The following is a 21,852-nucleotide window of genomic DNA, read 5'->3' as shown; positions in this document are numbered from 1 at the left end:
AGAGATAGAAAAAAGAAAGAAAATTCAAATAATCATTGGAACAACTAGTTGTTACGGCATTCAAACACAGTCGAACGATCATGGAATATTTGATTAAATCTGATTGAATGATTGCGAGTGACAAGAAATGGATTCACAGCCCAAAATTATGTAGCCAACAACATAATATGAACATACATACGCACATACACGCATTCCCATGAACAATTTAGCCGTAAACTCTCTCTCTCGTTCTCGCACCGCAACGACGAAATAACAATAAAAACGACAACAACAAAGCATACGAACGAAAGTACCAAACATATGAATGACCGTTGCGGTTTTCGAACTTAAAAATTCAATTTTGATTTAATCCATTTGAATAGGCATGCCAGGCGCAATGTACTCGTCATTTAAAGTGTATATGTTTTTGGTTGTTTGTTTTTTCTTCGTTTCATTCACTCATTCATTTTTTTTTGTTTCGTCAATTTTTGAAATCGTAATCAATGAATTTCCGGAATGTGTGTTCAAAACAATGAGGTCCGGCTGTTTTTTTTTTTTGCTTGCTTTCTTTCGTATCGTCCTAATTTGACCGGATTTGTAGAAATTCCCTTTAGCCAACCATACGAAACAAAATGGATATTTGGTGAATACATGGAAATGGAGAACGAGATATTGTTTGTTTACTGTTTTTGTCAACTTGTTCGATAACCTTTGGATGGCCCTATCAGTTGTTTTTTTGCGGCAAATTGCATTGTGTCAGTGGAAGTACGTAAACGGATTGATATATCAAACAGAGAAATAAAAAAAAACTGCCATTTCATGAAAGAGTTAGTTGGAAATGTGAGTGAAAAACCAACATACCTGTGTATCATTTAGAATTTCCAAGTGTTCGCCCTTGCGGAAGCTCAAATCTTCATCGGTCCGGGCATCGTAATCGTATAATGCCACAAATATCTTTGAATTGGGTTGGATGGGCTCATTTTCCGTGATCATGGGAACAGGTGATACGGGTGGTGTTGGTTGTGGCACATTTGTAACATTAATGTGATCATCATGCTGCGGTAAACTGCGTTCGCCTTTGTCTTTATCCAAATCCTGTTTCTGACTACTGAAACAATTACCCATTGTGTAGTGCTATTTGGTAATTCAGACGCGTAAGTTATAATAGAGAAGACGAACGGGAGAGAGAGAGAGAGAAAAAATCACAAACACACACACACACACGATTGAAATGGGTCGTTTGCAGGTTTTTTCTCTATGGCTATACTGGGGAATTCGCTGTGTCGTTGACGTTGTCTCGTGGTGGTTGTCAGTGGTGCGACGCTTTTAATTTTGGTTAGCTGTCCTCTGTCTGGCTTTTACATAGATGTTTGGTCCAGCCAAAAGCAGCGCGCTATATCGTTTAATTGTGCGATGAATACAGAAAAAAATAAACAATGCACACATATGCCTGTCTGTCTGTCTGTCTGTCTCTCTTACACCGATTTTATACACACCGGATGCAAACTGATTGATAAAACTAAACAAAACTCTTTGCTCTTGCTATTTTCTTAATACCGTATTGTTGTTTGGTTTTATTGTTGTTGTTATTATTGTGCGGTCCGTTGAATCACCATGAAATAATCACAAATTGCACAACAGTTCATACTTTTTCTCTGTGTTTGCATTTATGACACACATAAAAAATCAATTATCGTGTCCTTTTTGCTCTCTGATCTTTTATCTAGCGGAATGCTAATCTTTTTTTTCCATGAATTTGTGATGAATTTTGAATTAAATGCCATCGAAATGGGTCACAGTTTTACCTATGTGCAACACACGCGCACACAACCATTATCAAAATACACGCACACAAATTGAACCAATCAATTCGCTGAATCTCTTCTGAAATGCGCCAAATTAGCTTGGATGAAATTGCAATCGGGGCGCACGAATTTGAAAATGATTTCACCGATTCGATATTTAGGCTTTTGTTCCACTTGATTTACGCGCTTGTACACAATATTTTTTGTTTTGTTTTTCTCTTCTCACTCTCTTGCCAACACTCACTCATGTCAGTTGCAATGTGAATTGAAATGCTGTTAAAAGTGCGTTGTGTGCAAATATTCGAATGAAAATCCCAACATTTTCAGCTACTAATCGAAATGCAGTAAAAACGTTTTGGAATTTGATGTGTTTTTAGTTGTTGGGTTATATTGTTAATTTTTTCTTCTTCTCTTTGCTTCTCTTTCTCTTTCATTCAGTCGGTTTCGAAAATTTTGTTGTTATTGTTGTTCGTATTGTTATTGTTGTTGTAGTTTGTAGTTTAAATAAATTGTTTATTCGACGTTTGGTTTCGTTTTGTTTAGCTCGTTGTTTTGCTATGCGATACAAGCATACACGCGATGCATCAATACAATGGAAAACGAGCGATTTGTATGCATAAACGTCGTTGACGACGACGACGATGAAGATGATGATATAAACACAAACACATGCACACCGACACCGACCGATTGCTAATTATCATCGACTTAAATCACTGTAATTATAAATCTCATTGAGGCTATTGTAAATCACTTCTTCTTGCACTGCGTTCTCGGTGCTTCGATCTTATTATATTATTTATTTTTTTTCTCTTTCTTTCTTTTTGCTCTCTTTTATTCTCACTGCACTGTACTTTGGAGTGGTTGTGTTGAATTTTTGCGTGCCTTCATTACATTTATCTCTCGTGTTTGGATAATGTTTTTGAGAAAACCGATCGTCTTGCTGTTGTAGTTGTTGTTGTTTCTCCCCTCAAGACATACTCTGCTTCTTATTCCTCAAGCAAAAATTCTTTCCAAATGCGCGTTCGTTTCGATGCACACACATGAACACAAAAGAAAAAAAAAATGCACGGGAGATTGATGCATCAATCCAAATCGATTGATTTTTATTTATTGATTCCCTTGCCTGCCTTAAATGTCCATCAGTTTCTACAACAATGAGCCAGCTTCTTTGCTTCACTTCTCACTGCTCGTGGTTTGATATTGAAGACCAGCAGCCGCTACAACATATTAACAACGGCAAATCAATTGAATTTCTTCAAGTTTGGAGCTGCGCTGCGTTTTATTTTTTTAACATAAATATGATGAATGCATCGTCTGAACTGAGTCTCGGCACGGTCTTGGTATATACTACACATTCACTGCCATTAAAATACGGTATGCACTCACACACATCGGTAACACAAATACGCGCATCGCTCTCTAGCACATATCAGACGAGCTGCTGCATACACTTGGTGAGATTGTTTAATGTTGTGTCGAGTACCAGCACATATGCTGCTGTTGCTGTTGCTGTTGATGTTGCTGCTGTTGTTGTTGCACAGCGTTTACGTTGTTGGCTCTTTACAAAAGGAGACGTAAGCAAATCTCACAATGTACGATTCAAATCTCGAGATTATTTATACATGAATGCACCGAGAAAAAAAAAGAGAAACACATACAAACAAGCACACACTCCAACACTCCGTTCTCTTTACGTATATTGCGATTTGGAGACAAGAGGAAATTATAAAAATGATATGCACACGAAAGCAGAAGAAAATCGTATAGAGAATAACAGCAACAATGATGTATTTTCTTCTCCGAACCTCAATGTATTATTGTTACAGCAGAAGCTGAACGAAAAATTCTTGACTTGTAATTGAGGCTTTGCTATTATTATTATTGTCACTGTTGATTTCTCGATTCTAGTCGACGGTTTATGCTCTGAACGTACCGTGTTTTTTTTTCTGCTTTGCGGAAAAGAAGTAAATCCAAAATATTTTGTGTGTAAATATTCATTCACAACATTTGTAATGCGCCCGGAATGTCTATGATTCAATTTCGGCTTGCGTGAAATGCACTGACTGAATGACTCACTTTTATGGAAAAGTTTCTTTTTTTTTTTCTCTCACTCTCTTTTGTTCATTATTATTATTATGATTTTAAATTGTGTTACGGAAACGACTTGTTCAAAATTAAATTGGTTGTTTCTCAGTTAGATTTCACCGATATACGAACAGAGAGAAAAAAAAAATAAATGCACACCGATAGATTTCATGTCACTTGAGATAGATAAATAGACAAATCAGATAGACAATCGCACGGGTTATCGCCACACAAAAACATACGACAACACTCTAGAAATCTCTCTCTTTCTCTCTGTGTGCTTGTATGTGTGTGCGCACCAATTTTTATGGAATATGCATCGAATGTTTCCCAATTTTGTATTTCGTGTGATGGTTTTAGTTTTTTTTTTCTTTTAGATTGATAATAATTGGTCGTGTCTCTTTTTGATTTTTTTTTTCTTCAAATTTTAATGACAGTCACATACACACTTTGAACGGCACCATCTATTCACTTTTTTTGGACTATGTGTTTCATCGCTCGTTCTCTCTCTCTTATTATGTGTGTTTCGCCGTGCTCACTCAAGATCTCACTTGTGTATATTCATTTCTTCACTCTTTTTTTTCCAATAGGCGAATGATGTTGAATGAGAGAGTCGAAAATCAATGGAGACTCAAATGCATTTGTTGAATTGCCCACAAATTTTTCACATAAATCGTCCCGAAATAAAACAATTCAATTTTTAGCACATAAAATAAAATAAAATGTTGCTAATCAAACGCAAACGTGAACACAAAATTTATGAACATATATATCTATCTATACATATATATGTTGTGTGGATGGAAATTGAAAAAAAAAAACAACAATTCGTTCGCTGATTCTTTTTACTTCTATTGTGTTATTTTTCATGAAGCATCCGTAGTAGCATACAGCTTGTCTGACTGTGGTATTTTGTGCATTAACAGGGCGCGATCACAATATGGCTGACATATACACACCGACACCGACACCGCACATACACAAACACACATACATCCATACGAAGCATATCCATCGGTCGAGAAACGAAACACACCAACACACTCCACCGTCCTATATTGTTTGTGTGTGTGTATTTCTTTCTTATACGCTCTCGCAAACCAACCGTTCCATTGAGTAATGACGAACGGTTCGTGTGTGCGTGTAAGTGTGTGTATGGGTGCGTATATGTGCTTACCTGCTTGTGTGCATGTAGTGGTAGTCTTAGGAGTATTACCGAGATTTGTTTTAGTATCCGTCAATGATAATTTCGACCAAATGACAACATTCTGTTGATAACTTCACGACTATTCCGATTCGTTATCGTAGCTCATAATCTTTTTTTGCTTGGGTTGATTTCTTCTTTTAAAATCTTGATTCAGTTTTTTTTCCCTGAAGAAATTTCTTTTCTCAAGAAATTTTTGATTTCAATGGCAAAATTGAATGGTTTAATTCCGCTCAATTAATGAATTATCAAAATGAAACGGATGAAACGGTGTAGCGGTGGTAATTTTGAATTGTTGCACAAACTAAAATGCCGACTCTGCACTGCATTCACATCATCATTCGAAAATTATTTCTACGGACAATCGCTTGCTCAAAATGTTGCACTTATTTTGTGTTTTAGGAATTTTAACAAGAGAATCGAATCGAAATTTGAAAATGTTTGTATTCCAAATATTCATAATTTATTGTTGTTTTGGTGTTTATGAATGAAATGCAGCATTCGCTTTGAATGGAGACGGTTCGCAGCTTTTAATAAGAGCTATGCAATTGAAAAATAAAGCAAGTTTTCTACAAACTTCAATTGTGTGAGCGAATGAAACAGAACATTGAACACCGACAATTATGTGTTGAGTTTACGTTCAATATAAAATTATTACGGTCAATGAAAATCCTAAGAAGATTCAATGTAAAACCAGATTTGAATGAATGAAATTCGATTTGTTGTAGAAAAACAAACATTCCGATGTAATGGAATGTGTTGCATTGGGCGCCGTATGATTTCGAAAGTGATCGATGCCAATTCGCCGGAGGTAAGTTTCTCTGCCAACCATATTCAACCGTTTTCCCTAGATGTCTCCACCATGACGAAATTTTGTGGAAAATATTTGGATCGAGGCGGAGGAAAAAAAAAATATGCTCGCATTATTCATTCTTAAGCTATATTTACATAGAACAGAATTGAGAGCGCACAAGAAGAAGCGCATATTTTCCTTAAAAAAATATTCCATTAAACTGTCCTGAAAAGGAATTTCCAAGCGATGCAATGCTCAATGGAGTGTTCAAAGTTTTGTGATATGAAAATTCCAACTGTGCACAAACTTGAGCAGAAATTATAACAAACTGTATATATTCCGGATGAAAACAATTTTTGCATTCCAGGTGAATGCAAATGAAAACAGTTGCACAGTGCAAGCGAAAAAAAAAACGAAGAAAAAATATTCAGCAGCTTACTACTCTCTGTAGTAGTTTATGTTTCATTGTTGTTGCTGTCTTCGCGCATATCGTGCATAAGAAGTGCTTTGCGCTGCACAACTGCATAATGGTTCGCTTGAATTACATCTCCTTTGCATGATCTGCATAATAAAGGAAAATTATTTATTGGTGTTGGCTACTTGCAAGCGACAAAATAACAACATTGTCTCTTGCTCTCTCTATATATATCTTTGCTACACAATGCAGAGCAAGTGATAGACAAAACAACAAAGCACACACGGTTGGCTCATAATTCGAGAAAATATCTCGATTCACATTAGTGCCAAAGCTTCATTATCAGTGTGTAAACAATAATGTTCTGTGGCCACTTTTTTGGGCGTATGCCCTCATCTCTCTTGTGCTGAATGAATATGCCTACTTAACGTTGCCAACATGTGAGCAAATATTTATTGATCGTTGAAATCTTTAAACAGATTGATGCACCCGAAGAGCCAATTAATTACATGAATTTCCTGTTAGTTGGACACTAACCGCACACATGTGTATAGACACTTAATAAATGCCACTTATTCTTGTGCGCATTCGTACCAAAATGTTACAATAATATGGTAAATAAGATCGTGAATAAATTCACTGATACAACAATATTTCGATGTGGCCACAGTATAAATAAGTTTTTGCACGCATCTTCCCCCATCCCGCATTCGTTAAACAATGGGGAGTTGTATCATTTCGTTGCAGTGCTTGCTTGCTGGAAGACATAATCCAAAATGTGAACCACCTGAACTGAACACAAACTGATAATATGTCGTGTTTACAAATCGATAGACAAATTGAGGTAATGTGAATGTATGTATAGTTGAAAACCTAATTTACAGCCACGGACAATGGATTGTCGACTCTATTTTTCGTGTTTTATCGGTGGCAGGTGGCCATTTCGATACGTACGTGTTTATTTCGATGCGTGTATTCCATGCATAAGGTGAACACGAGGCACGCACAAAGAATTCGGAATACAAATAGACGTAATTATATCGGCGGATGTACGGAATAGAATAAACACTGTTGATTGGAATGGAGCAACACTGGATAACACAGATGTTCACTTTAGTTGGGTGTGGGTGTGTGTGCGCTTAAACGCGAGTCCCGATGGCCTGCAGTCAAACAGCCTTAAGCTAATCTACATACTTGTGTGGAATTTTGAAATGAAATCGATTTCGATTTCGATTCAATGTAGAAAAAAAGGGACGTGTTTCATCGAAAACCTATCAATAAAACTAATCGATGCCAACAATCGGACGAAACGTCGAAGGTTTTCCTCTACTGTAAAAGCAACGACTGAGAAATTGTTTTGAAATTATTCAAGAAGAAGGAGACGAAGAAGATAAAACTTCCATGAACTCACCCACACTCCCATCCATTTCTCGCTCTCGCTCTCTGCATCCATGTCTGATGATGGAATTCAAATGGTAATAATTTTGCTCAACATCAGTAATTAATGATACACATTGGCTAAAATATATCCCATCCAGTTTTGTCATTAAATAAGCAAGTTTTGTTGTTGTGTGCATTGGAAGAGAGATTGGCGCTTGTGGCAATGATGAAACAACAATAAGGTGAACGTTTTAATAGAATATGGTCATATTGCGAAACAGCTTTGTTGAAAGTGTGAGAATTGACACTCGGACAACGTGAGATACGACACACACACACACACAATCGATGGAAAAATACCATACTAGGTGTTACCATCAAACAAATTTAGATACTGTCAATTTATAAATAAGGAGGCCATTTTCTAAGGAAAAGCTAAAATAAGATCGTTTCACTAATCATAAGATCCTATCAAATGAGCCGTAGAAACCAGAACGCTTCAAATGTAATTAATAAAATTTGAACAATGAACACCTGTTTTTGTGACCATAAAAACCCGATTCGATGCAATCGGCTGTGTCGATGCAATATTGCTTCTGAAAATTATCACATTTCATATACATACCAAACATGTCACACCACACGTACATCAATCAAAAACACAACATTTCCAATCCAAAACTGGTACACATCGTGCGTAGGGAACTCAATATAACAATAAACAATTGAAATAATCTTAAAGGAAAATTATTGTGGTTGATTATGAAGCCGAAGCGCATCAATATACACAAATTGAACGCCAACGGTTGATTGAATGGGAGGAACCCAATTTGAAAAACAAGAAATGAAACTCGTTAAATTGGTGCTAATTTATTGTAAAATCTTAACATCTAATCAATTTCAAAGGCAAATATATTTCAAATCAAATACAATCGATTGACAAAATGGTTTGTTTCATCCAAGGTGCTCATTCGTATAATTCTTGTCTTCTGATTCTACAACTTTACAACTTGATCACGTTTTTTATAGTCTTTTTTTCTTGTTCCATTGAAATACATTCTTTTCTTGTGAGTTTTTCTCTCCTCCTGCTCTGCTCAAAATGGTAATCTGCTCCACCCGCTTTGATTTAGAACGCTTTACATAGATTCTCTTTGGTTTTTGGTGTCAAAATTGAGAATTGTAACAAAACTAATTCATAAGTTATAATCGTGCCCACAACCTAAAGAAGAACAATGGAAGAGAAGGAAGAGAACAGCGATTTGGTTTCGGTTCAATATAAATGCGGAATTATGGGGAAAAAGTTCCAAAGAATCGACGAACCGAAAGAATCAATGGCCGAGTAAAATAAAAGAAACGCATTCCGGTTAATCCAACTTTAGTGTTCACAACTTGCTCGAGAAAACGATTTGCCTGCCGATGATGACGATGAGATGTTAATATGTTGATGATGGGAAAATCAATGGCAACCATGTTGAAAATCAAATTTGTTCTATATTCGATACTTACTTCCGAATCGTAGGCATCATTTGGTATGGCTCGAATAATTCGAGCGGGTTTCCGTGATTCATCATTGATACGGGCGGCCGTCAGTGAAACCAACAAAGTACGGCTTATCATAAACAATAATGTAAACCAGAAATACACCATCTCCGTTACTGTGTCTTGTGTTCTGTTCAAAATCAAGTTTTTTGTTTCTCTCAATTCATTTCAATATATTTGGAAATTCGATTTTGAAATGTCATCACACACATCACAGTGTGTGTTCAGAAAAGGAATTTACTTACTGAAAACTGTGCAGCAACAGCACTAAAATCGTATACAAATTACTTGCTACTGAAAATGCAGTAATTACCGAAATTCTATCATCGATTTTTGTGATTATCGTTAAAAGTGATGTAAAATTCTCTCTCTGATTGCACCAAAATGCTTTCGGCATTTTCTGTTTTTTGTTGTGTGCACCAATGTATGCCATTTTGAAGTAGAATTTAGAAAAGAACACACAGTGCAATTTAGTTGATTCCATAATGGTTTTCATTTTTAAGTAAAATTGAACTTACCATGCCTTTGTATTGCTTCAAGTGCTCGTTAAATTGGTTAAAACGTGTCGATAAGCAAATGCTGATCGAAATGATGAAAATATCCATGAATGTCCATAGAAATGTACAGTAATAATTGAGCAATTCCGATAGAATTCCACGAACGCCATTATCATACTTGACAATGGTATAGACTTGTGGCCAAGACTGTTTGAGATAACCCTCAACGCTGGTACTATTCGTGCATAGGCTAACCCGAAATACACCAACAACCATGCACAAGGTATGCTCAACTAGTGTAATGTGTGAAAGAAACGAGGAAGGAGGAAAAATGTCGCTCATTATTTTGTAAATCGATTGGTGAAAATTCAATGAGTGCAGTTTTTCATGTGTGCCACTGCTGCTGCTGCTGCCACTGCTGCCACTGATATACTCAACTCAATAGAACCGTTGTGATGAAGATGGCATGCAATTTAATTTGGTTAAAAAGTTCAAAGTTCCTCTTACGTCCAACATAAGCGGGTAACGTTTGCTCGGTGCGCTCCCATTCTTTCATCAAATCGGGCCATTTCTAGAATAAAATCTTTTTGTATGTTCATTTTTTCTCCATTGGGGAATCGGTGGAGCGATTTATTGCCATCCAAATAGAAAAAGAAAACCAACCTTTGCCAACCATAAAAAGTATGCAAACACCATGAACTTGCTGGAAAACCAAATAATCGGCTCTGTTCGATACGAGATAAATCGCATTTAATGTCTTAATGAAATGTTAACGAGCGAAGAACGTGCGTGCTTTTTCCTCACTCTTTCTACACCGCATTTTCGGTTTTTCTCTCTCTCTCTCTCTTTTTAATTTGTATTGGATTTCGATTACGATTTCATTAGAATCAGAATAGTGGTGATTATTCCTCGAGAAGAGGGCAAAAAAATCACTATTTCGAATGGTAATGAAATCGAAATTATCCGTAATGAAATACAATATACATATATGTGTGAATGTTGGTGATGATGATGATGACGGACACATACCTAAGATGGACATCGATATTGGATTGGTTGCTGCCCATCTCGCTGATATGACAATCATTATCGCCAGGCCGCACAGCACAATCGACGAATGCATTGTACGCAAATTGAACCACTCAAACTTGAGATGCTTAGCCGATTTCGATGATATACCTGAACACGGCATTATGGCAAAGATTTGCCCCAACAACAGCACTTATCGAGCACGACACACACACACATACGAATATTATTTACAATTCCGAGATTGATACGCAGCAAAAAAAAGAGATTGATAATCATGATCATTACCTGGAAACAATGCAATGTGTGACGTGGTATCACGGTTTATCTTCCGATTTAGAGCGTCATTCGGGAAATGAACACTTTTCGTCACTAATTGAAACGGAAATTAAACTCAACGAGAAATAAAGTCGGGATGGATAGCGAAACAGGTTTATTTTCTACCTTGTTGTGGCATGCTCAATGTGAGTGTTGGCAAAATCGACGGCCGAAATGCTGGTGACTTATTCCTGGGCAAATTTTTTTGATGATAAAATGAAAGAAAACAAAAAAAAACGAAAAAGGGAGAAAAAAAAGAGAAAACGATTTTTTTTTTCTGATAAATAACCTAATACGCACTTAACCCTCATTATCAATTTTCCCTTGGACCGAACTCAATTGAAATTGAAAATTGGCTCGAAATAAAGTAACACACAACAACAACGGAGGAAAAGAAAAACTAATTTGCGAAATGTACCACATTGTTAGCGGCGTCAAATAGAACATTGTTCAATACGATTCGCTCGTGATTCCAACTCTTTTCGTGCGCTCCGAACCGAATGAAAATTGTACCCGAATGCGTTCGAATGAATGATTGAAGAAAAGGAGGAGCGGAGTCGAGAATTGAAAATGGGCATACGTGTGTATGAAGCATGTGAAGGATCTGAATACAACAGTATTACAATACATACACTCACCGATACAAAATTTCGGATGATAGTGCAAAGTCCGTGTCAAAAAAACGTCTCAAAATAATTGAATCCATCATTGTAGTCCCTTTGAATGAATTTTTTTTGGGGTTTTGTAAAGCCATCAACGAACACATTGCCTAGCTATGGTTCGAACAACAGCAAAAAATATACTATTGAAATGAGACCATCCTTTGTCTCGTTGTCACTCCATTCGCCTGTCGTACATTTTTTCTATACACACATATGTATGTGCGCCAGGAGAGAGTAGATAGAAGAGGGAAAAACGTGAAAAATAAAAATAAATGAATAATTTTGTTGTTGTCAGATTTGTGTTTTCCACTTCATATGGGGCCAGGCCAGGGCCACGCTATCATCGAAATCTAGATTGGTCATAAGTACTGCCCAAACACCGCATTCGGCCTTTTCATTTTCGTTCCGCACCCACACACACACACACACACACACACATACACACACACACACATACACACACACACACTTACTGTGTGAAGAGAGAGAACGCCAAATAGAACAAAATGGAAAAGTTCCGTATGCTTATCATATCAAGAGCATTTCCCATCTCAGCAATTTATACCCGACCACCGGAATATCAGCAGCAATGAGCCGCTTTCTTACTTATCCCCAGCCTTTCGATGATTGTATATTTAATGATGTGCATTTCGTATTCACATTTTTTACTCAATCCTCACCACACTACCGCATGCAAATTTGTACAAAGAAAACCAATACCCGATTTAATGACACACTGTTTAATGTGACGATTTGACTATCGCGTGTTTCAGTCAATTTGCAAATTCATTCATTTAATGACAACTTGATGTGATTTTTCAATAAACTATGTTCATTTTTGTCAAATTTCCTTTAAAACGAGCCGTGATTTTTAAGGGATAATGGGAAAAAAAATGCGAGCGAGAGAAATACAGAAGGGAAAAAGGGAAAAAGGGAACAATTGGAGTGCACGATGAAATATTTCGAGATTAATCGAATGAAAATCGTTTCTAATTCGCCAATGTCATGCACATAATTTGTATTTTCCACTATTGGAATTTATGTCCGGGTTTAATAATGCTTCAATGGTTTTTATTTCCAACATATTTGTACTATAATATTTTTGTGCCATGTCGATTTTCCAAGCTCTTGACCAAATAAGGGGATTATGATTCATTGAATGGTATGTCCCATTTTCCCTTCTCCTCCTCTCTCTCTCTCTCTCTCTCTCTCTCTATGGCTGACTCATGTTCATGGTGCGTTTCAATAAATCGCTAAGATGACAAGCTAGTTTTTATGAAAGAAATAGTTCGAGTTCAGCCTATAAACATTCAGCAAAAGCATCGTTTTCGACAACAACAACAACAAAACGCACACACATACGCGCGCGCGCTCAGTCACGTATGTACGAAAATACCATATCACGGAAAAGAAGAAGAAGAAGAAGAAAGAAAACCAATCTGAAATGTGCGTTCGAAACGGTGAAAATAAAAGAATTTATATTATATAATATACAGACGGTAATCAAAAGGGTCAGAATGCCAGTTGTATCGTTTTATCAAATGAAACCGATGAGAACATGAAAGAATAATGGAATGGCAACGGATATTGAACAAACAGCGTCCGAATGAAAGTTTGACGAAAAATGACAGCGAGAGAGAGAGAGAGAGAGAGAGAGAGAGAGATGGGGCGCGAGGCAAGAGAAAGGAAAAGCGAAAAGACAATAATAGAAATAAAATTGAATAAGACGTAATATTCGATTTGTTCCAGATGAGATAATGCATTTGACCCCAAACACACGCACACACACATACATGCTGGTGAATGATTTGCCGAATTCCTCTATGTGCGAGTGAGTGTGTCATGCATACTCTTTGTGACCGATAACCAAAGCAAACAGTAATCATCTATGGACGACTAGGGCAGCCCAACACAACGCATATATTCTTATTGTGTGTGATCTCGAGCACAAACGCTTCAATTTCACCGAGATTATAGCTCTAGATTTTGGACACAAAAACACAGAGAGAAGAAAAAAAAATCGACGAAATCATCTCGATATATTGATATATCTATATAGACACACAATTTTTTTTATTAAGTTTCTGTTTTCATCTTTATTTCATCGAGCCTTTACGCTTGCTTTACTTGTGTGTGTGTATGTGTGTGCACAAAGTCAGAATGTGTACGTTTGAAACTTGAATCGTTTAGTGGAAATCAAAATTGCGGCACATTTAATACATACACAAATCAATCTTCATATCATTTCAAAGTGGATCCAGATGAGATCATGCAATGGCAAAGCGAAAAAATGCTAGTCCTTCCAAAAAAAAAGAAATCAAATCAAATGCGTGGCTTCATATAATGCGACATGTGCTCTGTGTATGCATATGACGATGTGAAGCTGGAAAATTTGTGGTGATGGCACCAACAGTAGTATCAACAGCACAAAGATTGTAGTGATTGTCATATACGCATCAATAAAATTTTAATAAAATTGGACCAAATATTGCCACCCAATTGATGAAGAAGTTCCACGTCATTCATCATTCAATGATTGGATTACTGTGCTCTTTCGCTCACGCACTGTTGTCGCCAAATCACAAGGCCCCAGCCAATTGACAAACGTATAATGTCAATAAAACTAAATGAAACTATACCATATAATCAAATTACGTCCTTTTCATAGCCATAGCCAAAGTTTGACACACAGACATTCACCGAATACCACTGACGAAATAAAATATAAATAAAATCACCAAAAATATGTCACCAAAAATCGATTGCAATACCAACTTCATAGAGTGTCAAATAGAATTTTAAAAAAAGTGTTTTGTTTGTACCGAAATTTTTTTTAACAAAATTGTGACGATTCGCAAAAGCTGTCGACATTGTCGCGCTTTTTTTCCATCGTTGCTATTGTGTATCTTTAATAATTGTTTTCAATTTCAAATTGTTTGTGCTGTTGTTGGAATCGAAAAAAAATGTATAATCGAATTGATAAGTATAATGTAATATCGCGATATGCGATCAATTTTATATCATCGTTTCTATGGAAATTCCATTAAAACCCAAGCGAAAGAGTACGATTTGGCTCTATCGTGACGATAAATTTCATCGTGGAATAGCGGCTAGCGCATGTACACAACACTTCTCTTTTCTCACTGCTGCTATGTTAAACATAGTAAACGGTTCACGCACACCGATACATAACTGTATGCGTGCGCCCTGGTGCTACAGTCATGTATCGGTGTGCGTGAACAGCATACTATGTTTAACACAGCAGTAGTGAGAAAGGAGAAGTGTTGCGTACATGCGCTAGCCGCTTTTCCACGATGAAATGTATTGTCACGATGCAGCCAAATCGTACTCTTTCGCTTGGGAACTAGCAATTTTTAATCGACAACCACTGTAATCGCCATAGCAATCGCAGCTATTGTCAGCGAAATGTGTGTGTGTGTGTTTTTCGTTCCCAATTTCGGAATTGGTGTGAATGCATCGATTTTTTTCTCTCTTTTTCTTTCTATCTGTGCTGATTTTCCAACTATCCTTCGTTTAGTTGAATCATTCGTTCGATGTCTTCTTTGTATATCATTTTTTTTTTCCCGTTGGTCATATGTGTTCGTGTAATTCCGTTCTATAGAACAAAGATTTTTCGTCTATCTAAGGATATCAATTCTCTGCGTTTAAATAACTACACAGGCCAGGACATTAAATCTCATTTATTTCGAAGCTTTTGTGGCTTTAAGCATTTTATACAAGGTCAAAAATGTGCGGCAGTCGATTTTAGATGCAATTTATCCATCCACTTCTTGTTGACTCTAAAACCGCGAGATAAATAATTCTTAAGTTGTCATAGAAATAAAAAAAATACATATTTTTGCACACATTATCGTCAGAATCGTGTATTTTAAGTAGCCAACAACTTCCAGCTCCACACACAATTTTTTTTTTCAATTTTCACGGTAAATTGGGTGAATTAACGGTAAAATTCAACTGCGAATTCGGCAATACGTCGACCGTAATATTCGATTTTTTTTACGGTTGGTAATTGTTACTTGGGTACGTTCGACGTTCCATGGAAATGGAATTTCAATAATTCGAGCAAATCTATTGAAAACCGAACACCAACCGAATATATGGATACGATTGAAATAAGAGCCGCTGAAAGGTTTCGAATTGGCTCGTAAACGGATTACAGAGCGAGAGAGAGAGAGAGAGAGAGAGAGAGAGAGAGAGAGAGAGAGAAAAGCGTCACACACGTTCGGCCACATAAAAAACATCGCATTCGGTATATAAGCTTATTGCTTTTGTATAAGTAACACATCCCTTTAAATGTGTACATTTCACGCCGTTCGCTTCAATGCGGTTACAACGATTGAATGGAACAACTGAAATACTGTATGCACATTTATGTGTTAAAATGTTAACCTTTGGTACCATGTGTTTGATGTGGGGACTTTTTAGTGAAAACCGATTAAATTTTTGCGATTATTATTTGAACGCGTGAGAGTAAAAGACTGACGCTAGCAGGTTTTTCGCAAAAGCGGGATAACAATCAGTTGCACGCAAAAGAGACATTTCCAAAGGTTACACGCAAACGGAACATTTTATTCTGTCGCATTTTGAATTTTAAAGCCGTGATTACAACAACAATATACTTCTCTCTTGCGTGCAACCTTTTGAAATGTCTCTTTTGCGTGCAACTGATTTTTGTCCCGCTTTTGCGAAAAACCTGGTAGCATCAGTCTTTTATTCTCACGCGTTCATTTGTGCTGTAGATTGGCTTTTTAAAAAAAAAATGTGGATGTTACAGCTGGAGCTGAAGTGTTGATGCAACAACAAGGCCTTGTTACCCGGGTACATCAGCTGTATTCGATGGAGGTGACAAATATCTGATACGATCGAGCTCTTGAAAAGTTGGTCGCTCATTGAACACCACTGTCATTGTGAAATTCATCGATAATATAGTGATCTGAATGAGTGTGCACGAGACTGGAATATGCATATTAAAGTTCGACCCAAATTTAGAATCACTTTGACGTACATCATCAAAATTAGTGAAGCCACAATCACACACATACCGCATCAGAGACAACATTTGGTTTGTTGTCATTTTCACAAATTTTTTTTCTTCTGCGCACCATAAACTTTCAGCATTATTATTAGAATACATGGGAGACAAAGCAAATGCATGGGGGTGTCTGATGATGGATAGTTGCTCGCAAACGTGTTTTATTGCTCAACCGTTTTATTGACGCACACAAATCGTTAGTATCTTGATGCTTGACATTATATTCCTCACTTCACTTCATGCGTTTGCAAAGTGTGTGTGTGTGTGTGTTTGTGTTTGTGTAGTGTTCCATGCGATTAGAGGAGATGATTGACCGCCAACGGTTGCTGAGTGCAAAACACCACCATTGATTGTGCACACGCCGAAAAAACGCACCCAAACAGACACACACACACAACTCACATCCGTTCCTTTGCTCGCTTGCTTGTTCGCTCACACCTTCCAGGCGAAATAGCAATGACGCGTGTTTGAAGATCCTTTGTGTCTGACTATATCGGATTTTACATAAATACCTAAGCTTAAATGATTTCATTTAATTGAAAGTTTGTATAATGGACGACCAACCAAACGACCGACTTGACTTGGCATGTTCAAGCCAAAGAAAACCGCTTAACAGTGGCTAAAATCGAAAAAAAGAGAAATTTTCTTTAAAAAATATGTTCAGCAATGAATTGTGATGATGTAAGCGTGTTGCTTTCTGACAAAAATTGATAACACACATTACGATGAGAGAGAATATTCTGAATCGATTACTGTCGTTTCGGCAGCGTATTGACACTTTGTCACTTTTAAGTGATTTATAGCACTTGAAAATGAGCTAAACTCGAAGGCACGTTTATTTCTATCTCTTCTCGTTTTGTTTTTTTTTTCCTCCAGTCAATACTCAATTGATGTGCTTCAAGCAAGGAAACAATAGCAACAGTAACAACAACGATGTACGAAACGTATTCAGATCAAAATTCAGCAGTAAATAATGAAGAAATACCAAAAGAATCCAATAAAATTTCCATCATTTTATCAAAGAACTGAAAATAATTGATTGTGAGTGAATTTTTACATAATTACATTTTCCATCTTGGCCATCTCAACGGCAACACAATAACCGAAGCAAGAGGAAGTGTAGACAACCGACCGGTTCATTTTCTCCCTCAGAAAGATTGATACTGAATTGATCACTTAAGTTAATACTGGCTGCTGTTGCCGGGCAGACGCTCTCAAGAAAATGAGCGAAAAAAACCGGCGTATATGTCTTGAAATTATTAAATTTTCTGTTGCGGTTGTCGATGTGGATAAACAAATTTTGCGCAAATTATTTGCAATCAATGGCCGAAGATATACAATGACCGAAGCATCGTCTTCAACATCGACACAGTTGATTTGCTGGCTGCCAAAAGTTATTCGGAAAATGTGAGAGAAAGGTGCATTCGGTTTTTTTTTTGGGTCCACTGACGTCTGACATCAAACAAATTCCCGACTTTTGTGATATAATTGTCTGAATAACTTTCAATTGCCTTGGAATATTGAATCAGCAAATGTTTTTGCAAATTTATACGTTGAAACCAAATCGAGTCAATTTTTGAGGTGAGGGTGAAAAAGCTAACGCTTCGTGAAGAATTGATTTGAAGGCAAAAGGTCAAATGGTGTCAGTTTCACTGTAAATTTCATTTCAACAGTGTAGTAAGAAATTGATGCTTCCCTCTCTACCTGCTAAAAAATGAAGCATAGGGAATGTTTTTGGTCTAAAAACCTCGCTAAAAACCTTAGTCAATTATTTATCAAATGCGGGAGAAAGAATCGAATGATTTTGCACCATTTTTTATGCTCAATGTATCCCTTCAAATCATTTATACGGAACCACCATGAATATTTTCATATTGGCTATAGGCGTTGCATCGAGTACTGCAATGGATATTCGATTTGCTATAGCATTTTAACCTTAAAACTGTCGTTACTCGAATAGTTTCTGGGTTAAATGAAACCTTGGCCAATTCTATAAAAACTACACTAGAGTATCTGGTATGGGAACTCAATGAACGAACGCAAATGTGCACAAAACGATAGACTTTATTTTGCTTTCATGAATTGGTCATGTTTATCGCAATTTATACTTTTTTTCACTCGAGAAATGCGAAGAAAGTTATGTGTGTGTGTGTGTGTGTTTCGATCTTGGTTGGGCCGATGGCAAGTACTAAGACTTGAATTGACTTGACCACCTGAGGCAAATCGAAAACACTGACACTAATGAACAACTGACAGCTGAAGCCTGTAACCAAATTTCAAGCCTGATGAACCAATTGATTGAGTACGCATCTGAAATGAAAATCGAATTATCGAATGCATAGTCAAACCCATCACCCACGATTTCCATCGACGCGCATAAAGTGAATGTGAAATATATGACGTTGTTTCTTCTTTCTTGATTTAACCCACCATCAAATCCAGCCGAATCGTATGTGAGCCCGGATAATAGGCACAAGCATATTTATTTATCGCTATGATTGGATCAAAACACATTTGCTCTTCTTTATGCGAAGCAACAGCAGTAGCATTAGTTAAATCACCATCAAAATAAACGTAATTTCATTCCAAATCAAACGGAAAATTGCGGTGAAACTGTTAATAAAAATACATGCAGATAATTGGACATGACCATACATAAATGTGAATTGATCCGATTTTCGATTCTCCTAATTCGTTTTGTCCATTGCGTCTCAACAAATTGGCTGCCGACATAATATCCCAACATACATACAGAGATGACAGAGGGAGCGAAAGTGAGTGAGTGAGTGAGTGAGTGAGTGAGTGAGCAACAAGAGCAAACAAAAAATTAAACACCAAACCAAGAAATGGAAGTAAATACACTTAAGTGGAAACGAAGACCGTTTCAAATCCAAGCACAAAATCAAGAGAGATAGAGTAAATAAGTTGGGCTTTTTGCAACACTGTACTTGCTGTCTGTTGTATTGTCTTGTGCGTGTTGTACTTAACTCGACAGCATGCTATTTGCCATACATAGGTTTTGCTTCTTCTGTCACTCTATTTTCGTTTCTCTCTCCCTCTCCCGTTCACTCTCTTTCTCAGTCGTGATTCTCTAGCCGCAATTTTTCATTGGATTTGCCATCGAAGAGATTGTTGTTGTTGCTCCTGTCCATTTTCTGTGTCAAAAGTCAGTTGCTATTTAACACTGGCATTCATTTCAATACCTCGAGCAAATGTACTTGAAATCCAATCCATAATGCGTTTAAGTTAATGCTCATTTTATATCCGTTTAGAAAAATGGCAGCAGCAACAACAACAGCTGCAACACGAACAGGAAAGAGCGACCGAACTGAAACAAAAGCTAAACACACACACACACACACACACACATACAAATGGAAGAAGCGAATGGAAAAGAGAATACGCGCACAAGAGAAGACTGAAAAGAAGAAGAAGAAGAAGAAAAAGAGCTAACAAATTATTACATTTGTTTGGTTTTATGGTTATCTGCTTTTCCTAATTTCACAGAGTCGATCACATAAACAACAACAGCAGCCGGAGCAAAAGCGGTGACAGCGGCAGCAGCAGCAATAACATCAAACCCAGCTGAAGCACATGTGAAAAGCTCAGAGTAAAAACCGTTGAACAACATTTGCCAATAGTATATCACGAGCAGAGTCGATGGATTTTCATTAAGTGCATAAATGACGGCAGGAAATTATTTCGAGGATTGAATCCATTTTGTGAGTATAAATTATGCGGTCGTTGATATATCAAGTCATTAGAAATTGAAATACCCGTATCGCTATTTGATCCGAGCGAAGACACTAAAACGGAGCTAAAACCATGATTCCGTTCAATGTCTATCGCAGCAAATTTGAACTGTAACCGATGTTTTGCTGTGGGGCTGACACATTCATGCGATGTGTACTATGCGTGCAGTTGACAAGTTGTGAGTGTGTGCAAAGTGCCCAGAAATAGTCCTAAAAAGAGTATTTTAAGGCGAAAACAAAAATGCAATACCATAACCATAAATGGAATGAAAGTAACACACACACACACACACACACAAACACAAACATACAGCAAGCTAGCGAACCATGCCGCATGACAACACAATACAATCCAAGCGATCAAAGCGAGCAAATAAGAAAACGATAACATTTTTGACTTGTAACACATTAAAATGCTTCACAATTCGAATGCGATTGTTCAACACGATTCTTACTTATGTTTGCACATTTTCAAAGCAATTGGCGTAAAGAAGTTTGCATTTTGTTTCGACTCTTCCGCAATTTCTCCGGCAAAAAAAAATGGCAATCGAACGAAATACATATACGAATGGAGCGCAAGCTTGTTCGCTCGCTTTTCAACTCTCGTGGCTCGTTTCGTTCACCATCACTCCCCATACCGACGAGAGCAAATGTGAAAGAAAAAACCCATTCAGAGATTCGAATACACGCGCAAAAACAATCGAATTTATAGTTGTTGGATCAAAACGACTAAAACATAACGGAAAATTGCCAAATTGAAGGAAACGCCTCTTAACATCATGCCATTTTCGCATGTGGCGAGGAGTGAGAGAGCGCAAGTGGGAGCGAAACGCGTATGAATGGTATGCGATATTGCAATGGAATATTGTTCATTTTTGTTTTGATTCTGGTTTGCATTGTAAAATAGAAATCGTGTAAATTGGTTACTGTGTGCGCACGATATGGCCCACATCGAATCGGGTTGAATGTTGAACTGCTATTGCTGCTGCTGTTGCTACTAAACGTATATGATCGAGAGAGTTGAAATGCAAAGTATTCACGGGCAATTCGAACGTGAAACTTTTATGAATATTATTCACAAGTGGAAGTTTTTCATTTTGTTCGCGCTCAGTCGGTCGTTCGGTCGCTTGCTCACACACGCTCTTGTTCACGACTTGAAAATAAAGTTACGCGCGTTGTACCAAATGAGAAGAGAAAAACATACACTCACATATATATATATATATATATACATCAACCGCATCAGCCATATCGCTCGAGGAAATCTCAAAACGAAACAACGGGGCACAAAACGAAAGAGACGAGGAATAAAAATAAAAGGGAGAAATCTATTTG

General features: G+C 37.1%; 2 protein-coding genes across 2 annotated transcripts in view; both read right to left on the bottom strand.

The window, feature by feature from the left end:
- The window catches only part of LOC129576939 (tyrosine-protein kinase Src42A), a 54,189-nt gene extending 49,461 nt beyond the window's left edge, over nucleotides 1–4,728 (bottom strand). The window contains exon 1 of the mRNA XM_055463116.1: nucleotides 844–4,728. Coding sequence (XP_055319091.1) covers nucleotides 844–1,107 — 264 coding nt within the window. The 5' untranslated portion in view covers nucleotides 1,108–4,728. The remainder of the gene's footprint in view (nucleotides 1–843) is intronic.
- Nucleotides 4,729–8,793: 4,065 nt separating this feature from the next.
- On the bottom strand, nucleotides 8,794–10,895 carry LOC129576526 (gustatory receptor for sugar taste 64f-like). Its single transcript, XM_055461748.1, has 6 exons — nucleotides 10,733–10,895; nucleotides 9,725–9,996; nucleotides 9,452–9,606; nucleotides 9,174–9,336; nucleotides 8,988–9,077; nucleotides 8,794–8,886 (listed from the first exon to the last, which is right to left on the bottom strand). The coding sequence occupies exons 1-6, from the start codon at nucleotides 10,893–10,895 to the stop codon at nucleotides 8,794–8,796; spliced, it is 936 nt and encodes a 311-aa protein (XP_055317723.1).
- Between the last annotated feature and the right edge of the window lie 10,957 nt (nucleotides 10,896–21,852).

The sequence above is a fragment of the Sitodiplosis mosellana genome, unplaced genomic scaffold, assembly GCF_009176505.1.
Source record: "Sitodiplosis mosellana isolate CC-2019 unplaced genomic scaffold, AAFC_SMos_1.0 Smas_scaffold_6191, whole genome shotgun sequence".
NCBI lineage: Eukaryota > Metazoa > Arthropoda > Insecta > Diptera > Cecidomyiidae > Sitodiplosis > Sitodiplosis mosellana.
Note: the sequence above shows the minus strand (reverse complement) of the source record. Positions and strands in the feature narration are given on the sequence as shown.